This window comes from Oryzias melastigma, linkage group LG17 (assembly GCF_002922805.2).
Source record: "Oryzias melastigma strain HK-1 linkage group LG17, ASM292280v2, whole genome shotgun sequence".
NCBI classification, from domain to species: domain Eukaryota; kingdom Metazoa; phylum Chordata; class Actinopteri; order Beloniformes; family Adrianichthyidae; genus Oryzias; species Oryzias melastigma.
In genome coordinates, this window is record NC_050528.1 from 10284374 (window position 1) to 10290503 (window position 6130).

General features: G+C 33.8%; 2 protein-coding genes across 2 annotated transcripts in view; both read left to right on the top strand.

Moving 5' to 3' along the window:
- The first annotated feature begins 410 nt into the window (after nucleotides 1–410).
- Nucleotides 411–2201, top strand: mrps14 (mitochondrial ribosomal protein S14). The gene is made up of 3 exons (XM_024273931.2): nucleotides 411–564; nucleotides 1396–1560; nucleotides 1837–2201. Exons 1-3 carry the CDS (start codon nucleotides 496–498, stop codon nucleotides 2017–2019), a joined length of 417 nt encoding a protein of 138 aa, XP_024129699.1. The 5' UTR covers nucleotides 411–495; the 3' UTR covers nucleotides 2020–2201.
- A 1175-nt stretch (nucleotides 2202–3376) lies between these two features.
- Nucleotides 3377–6130, top strand: part of LOC112147811 (calcyclin binding protein) — a 4400-nt gene continuing 1646 nt past the window's right edge. The window contains exons 1-5 of the mRNA XM_024274425.2: nucleotides 3377–3532; nucleotides 4431–4641; nucleotides 4727–4823; nucleotides 4894–4993; nucleotides 5337–5431. Of these exons, the coding sequence (XP_024130193.1) occupies nucleotides 3515–3532; nucleotides 4431–4641; nucleotides 4727–4823; nucleotides 4894–4993; nucleotides 5337–5431 (521 nt within the window). The 5' untranslated portion in view covers nucleotides 3377–3514. The remainder of the gene's footprint in view (nucleotides 3533–4430; nucleotides 4642–4726; nucleotides 4824–4893; nucleotides 4994–5336; nucleotides 5432–6130) is intronic.

Below are 6130 nucleotides of genomic sequence, written 5' to 3' on the forward strand. Positions count from 1 at the left end.
TTGAGGTTTGTGAAGGTTTGAAAGCAGAAGCGCTACACTGCCATCTACTGGTAGGATTGTCACATTGATCTTGTAATTTTTATCTTCACCATAAAATTCAAATTCAAACTGATTTTATTTATAAAGCACTTTTCATATTAACAAATACACCTCAAAGTGCTGTGTTATTTAAATATATTTTGATAAGTTTTCATCAAACTAAAGCAAAAAAATAAAAATAACGGGCTTAATAGTTCCAATAACACTAAAAAAGGAGGGCTTAACAATCGAACCTCTAACTAAGTTAATTAATTAATAATTTATGAACATATTTTTTGTTGATTTTCATTACATTTATGTTGTTCTTTCTTTCTTTTTAATCGTCTTTGTTTTTATTTTTAATGGCTGTGGTTTTTGTTGTGTCCCCTCCTGGTCGATAGGCGGCGACATTTTCAGCCTCACCAGGTTCACATGTACATCCTGCTACAGTGAAGAAGAGTACACTCGGAAATCAATATGGCGACCCGCCGGCTAGCATGTTTGGGGTTAAATGCCGTTTATTCTACGGTCTGCTTACCAAATCAGGTACAATTCTTGTTATAAACATTTTGTCCTGTATTTTTATAAAGCTTTTCATATATTTTTAACATAAAGAATGCAAAAACTCGCAACTTTAAAGGTTTAGCTAGCTTTTTGACCTAGACTCCGTTGCTCAGATTAGTTGACACGAACAGAAGAGTACATCAAATTGTTGCGAATTTAGCTTGAATAAGTTGCTCTTACTGTCCTCAAATTGTGTTGACAGGAGACGCGGAACATAGTATCGTTTTCTTGAGACTTCACTAATGTCTAGACGCTCCGCTTTTTCAAGCTAGTTAATTAAATGTAAATGCATAAACGTGAGTGAGACATGTGTAATGATAAAGTAAAGATATTTAAGTTCCATTATTCATTTAAAAGCGCACAATTTAATGTATTTCAATTTGTGGGTAATTTATTACAATATATTTTATTATACTTGACCTTTAAAAAAGTCAGATACATCTTTATGTTATTAATTTAAACTCTTACACTTTTTTCTTTTTGGGGTGTTTTTAATATACTGCTATAAACGTGTTAGTTTAACTACATCAAAGCAAAAACAACAGCAAAAAAAGGATAGGGTAACTTGCTTTCAGCTGATCAAACCCACAAAACAATCATAAAAGATTGTAAACTTTGAAGTTCTTGGTAAGATATGATCCCAAAACAGTAGCTGCCATGCTTTTCATCTAAGCAAATGAACATATTTTATAATATTTTGTCAAGAACCCACTTGCATTTCAGGACTGAGATCGTTAAGTGAAAACTTTAAAACTGTGACTATGAATTGCAGATGGAGATACCTGTCAGTAACTTGATGTGTGTGGTATGCAGGCACTGAGAAGCTGCTGGGGAGCTGTGGAGCAGATCAGAAGCTACTATGTTGACTGGAGGATGCTCAGAGACGTCAAGAGAAGACAGATGGCCTTCGACTATGCAGATGAAAGATTACGGATCAATGCATTAAGGAAGAACACTCTCCTGCCGAAAGAGCTTCAGGTTGTTCCCAGATTCATATTTTCAACTAGTTCCGTGTATGCCACACCATGTTTGACAGTGTGTTCTGAAAGTTTCATCATTTTACACAAGTTCTAACTGTCTATACAGCAAGAGAGCTAAATATGGTTTTCATATTTTTGTTTTCTTTATGGTGTTAAAAAAGTCATCTTGTTTTATGCTAAAACTACTAAATACTATTTTGTGTCACCATTAAGATAAAGAAGTAAGCACGCACATAAGTTACAATCCTTAAACCCTTTCTGAATGTCTTCATAGGAGATCGCAGACAAAGAAATTGCAGGTCTCCCAAGAGACAGCTGTCCTGTGAGGATACGTAACAGGTGTGTGATGACTTCCCGGCCCCGAGGAGTAAAGCGGAGGTGGCGACTGAGTCGAATTGTATTCCGGCACCTTGCTGACCACAACCAGATGTCAGGGATTCTCAGAGCAAGATGGTGAATGTGGTATTTTTGGATATAATGGTTGATTTATGTGTAAACAAAGCTGTGCAGGTTTTAGCTTTGCAGATTTCTCAAAGTATCTAATTTCCTGCTAAAATCTGATTTTGTTGTGTGAACCCAAATATATGAAAAGTAATGCAAATATGAGTAAGAGTAAATAAACATCATTGTGCAAAACTGTCTTCTTTTTTCTTGCTTCATTGCTTCATGATTGTTTTTGTAAATGTTGTTTAGGAAAACACTGAATTACATTCTAATAGGAAAAATTTAAGTTATTATTTAGCATTCATGATCCCTGAAATATTCAACACTTACATTTTGGAACTTGACATTTTTTGGTGAAAGTGAATGTAGAGTATTTAAGCTTTTTTTTTAAATAAACTTTACTGTAAACGTCAGTTTCAGTACAAAAAAAATGCAAAATAGCCATTAAAATACATTTTGCATTTATACAAACAATATAACATAAAACTAAATAAAATTACATAAAATTCCAGGGGTACAAACAAACAAAAAAGAAAAACATACAATGAGTAAAAATGTGATTAAAAAATTGCAGAGTTTACATTTTTTATGATTTTATATTAAAAACAAATTTAAAGACATTTCACAGCCTTTTGGTTTTCTTTTTTTTTAAAGTAATTGATTCAATAGTTTGGCTTCTACCAGAAACAAAGAAAACCTGGGAATTTTGTTAGGAAAAAAATTGCGTTTATGGATGCCAAATTGGCAAGAAAAATTAATAAATTGATAAAAAATAAAACTGGTGGAACCCAAACAATGCATGCTTCCAAAGTAAAGATAAGGAGAGAACACAATTGTAACAACAGAAATCACAGAAGATTTGCAAAAAAAAAAAGCAAAGAATGGCATGCCAAAAAAGAGGAGTAACTACTTCTTGTGAGCATTTACAAAAGGTACACATTGCTGGGTTTAAATCTTTTTAAATACATTTTTTGTGGAATAAAATCTGTGTAGAATTTTATAATAAATCTATTTTATCTTATTGGAAATGAGATGGTGATTAGCTGAAAGTCAGACCCTTTTCCAAGACACATTATCTACAAATTGTTTCCAATAATGAATGATACATGGGAAAGTGATAATACCTTTCTGAAAAATAGGGTATTTAAGATGGAGCATGGAAGTAGTCATAAAAAATGTCTGCTTTATATATGGAAAAGAACTAGAGTTATCTTTGTTTAAATGTTATTATCACCACTAATTTACAGACATAAAATAATAATGGAAAAAACACTAAACAAATGTAAGTAAATCCCGAATGTAAAAAGAAAAAACAAATTACATGCGATTTTGTTCAAATCTGGTTTTATTTATTCCAACCGCTAGGTGGCAGTACTGAAGCTAAAGTAAGTGGTGAAAGCGGCACATAATTCAAAGAAGAAGCAGCGTTGCTTCCGAATGTTAGAAATCCTCAGTTCAGAGAGCAGTGCGGTCTTCCAAATCTTCTGGGTGAAACATAAAGAGACCCAATGGAGCTAACGGATCAGGTATAAAATTTATATATGCCAAAACATAATTTAAATTATATGTTTTAATCTTTACTTGGGTGAGTTCGTTAAATTTATGTCGGTATCTAATAGTTGTGTGATATTAGCTTACGTCGGTTAGCTTGCTTGCCCCTTAACGAATATTTTATAGATTTCTTCCTTTGTCTTTTTATTGGATAACTGCAAAATGAACGTTTCCACTTTTCAACTACAATTACAAACGCTTAGGGTGATAAATTTACCTCTGAAGATTAGCTATCAGTTGTGTTTTCACCCATTCTGATGAAGTTTACTAGAACATTCCAGCAGCATCCCGCTCGCGGCTTCTGCGCTGCACTTCAGAGCTGCTTTTAAACATTTTAAATGATAGAAAACTACTAAAAATGACAATATTTTGACTCCTGTTGGATAATATTGACATATGAACACGTTACTGTTTATTATGCTATGTGCCGTGACTCGTGATAGTTATTTAAGTACTAGTAGTAGCATAAATAATAAAATGCAGACTGTATAAAGGGGAAACTCGTGTGCTTTGTTTTTATATTCAGATAGATGCTATTTCAATTTTTCTTTTAATTTAATGAAACTTTTAGTGAATTATGTCTACTTATTAAGTCGTGTGTGTTTCCTCGGAACAATTTACAATTCCACAATAGATGTACAGATCTTGCTCCTTTTATCTAACTAACCTGGTTAATTAAATATTATGTGTGGATTTACCAGTCAGAAAAAAATATTGAACATTGACCTTAGAACTTGATAATACAATTGCATAAAAATGTCTATAAATGCAAATATATATATATATATATTGTGTGCTGAATTGCAAAGAGTTTGTTTAACAAAAATGAAATCAACTAGTTGTTCCTTGATTTTCCTGATTCCTATTTACCAGATTACCCAGCTGGAAGCAGACTTGCAGGAGCTGGGTTCCCTCCTGGAGAAGTCAGAGAGGAAAAGGGTGCAGGAGTTGTTAAAACAGGAGCAGAGGAAAGTGGAAAAAGAACTCGCAACTAAACGACAGCAGCAGGAACAGCATGCTAAGAGAGAGGCAGATCCATCTGCAGCCTCTAAAGCCCCATACACAACAAAAATCACTAACTATGGTATGGAGCATTTCAGATATTAACAGTGTTTAGGACTCAATAATGATTTGCCAATTGTTTATGCTTTTATTGTTTGTCTTTGCAGCGTGGGACCAGTCAGACAAATTTGTTAAAATTTACCTGGATTTGAAAGGTGTTGACAAAATCCCATCAGAAAATGTAGAGGTCAACTTCACTGAAAGGTAATTCAACTTGTTTTGTAAAGAACGTTCATACTTTTTTCATACTAACTTGACATTTGTGTTGATTCAGATCTTTCTCAGTTTTGGTAAAGAATCTAAATGGAAAAAATCACCAGATGACGGTGCTCAGCTTGTTACACCCAATCGATGAAAAGGACAGCTACAAAAAGGTAAATCGCATTTCTCTATTTTTCCATTAAATTTGACTCTAGTGTCTTAACATCAAGAAGCATTTTTGAAACAAAGTCGTATTTTAGATTTCACAATTCTGTATTTTTGCATTCAAAGTTAAGCCTTTTTTCCCTCCTAAAGAAGACTTTTGCATTTTCCATCGACTTAATTTAATTCCCATTTGTTGCAGTTTTAGCTTCTTTTTTTGCCAGAACTAAATATTTAGGGAAAGCAAACACCAATAAAAGATAAAAATACATTTGTCACCTATTTATCATGTTGTTTTAATAATTAATCTTTTCTAATGGCATTTCTGTGTCACTCTTTTTGTTCTCTCAACAGATAAAAACAGACATGGTCTTGATCATGTGCAAGAAACAAACCACAAAGAAGTGGGACTGCCTAACATCAGTGGAAAAGCAGACCAAAGAAAAAGAGTAAGTTCAGAAAATACCCTTTTTGGGGTTTTTTTTTCAGCAAAATATATTCATGTTTAGCTGGTAGAGGCTACATTCTTAATACGGGATGACTGAGGAAACTGAAGAACATTAGTCAACAACTTTTTTTAGGCTATGGTCCAGTTTAATGTCGGACAATAGTTGCACGGAATAGCTGCTTCAACCTTACTAAACAGCACAGAGTACAAAGTGGTCAGAAACTACTTGTGACCAGGACTAAAAGAAAGCTTCTACGGTCTGGTACTGCGTAGAGGTATCAGTTCTGTTGGTGTGTCCAGTATTTGCTGCTTTAACTCTCAAACAAAAGCAGCTTCAGGCGGTTGCAGCTAAAACTGTGAACCAGACTGCACTTTATATCACAATTTTACCGTCTCTGTGGTTTTAATGTCTTATTATTGCTCCGAAATGGGATTTACGTCCCTCTCTCCCCTAACGTTCTATCTCTTCCGTGAACAAACGCCTGGTGCATGTGCGTCATATAGGGTACGTTTGATCTGTTCTCCGGGGACGCTAAAGTCATTCACAGTCATGTAGGTATATTTCTGCAACGGGACAAAAAATAAAAACAATACATTATTCATACAGTTTCTGAACACTATTGTGGTTTATAGTTCAAGATAAAGCAATAGTGCAATGGTAGAAGTGAAACTTGCAGCAAATAAATTCATTCTTATTCGT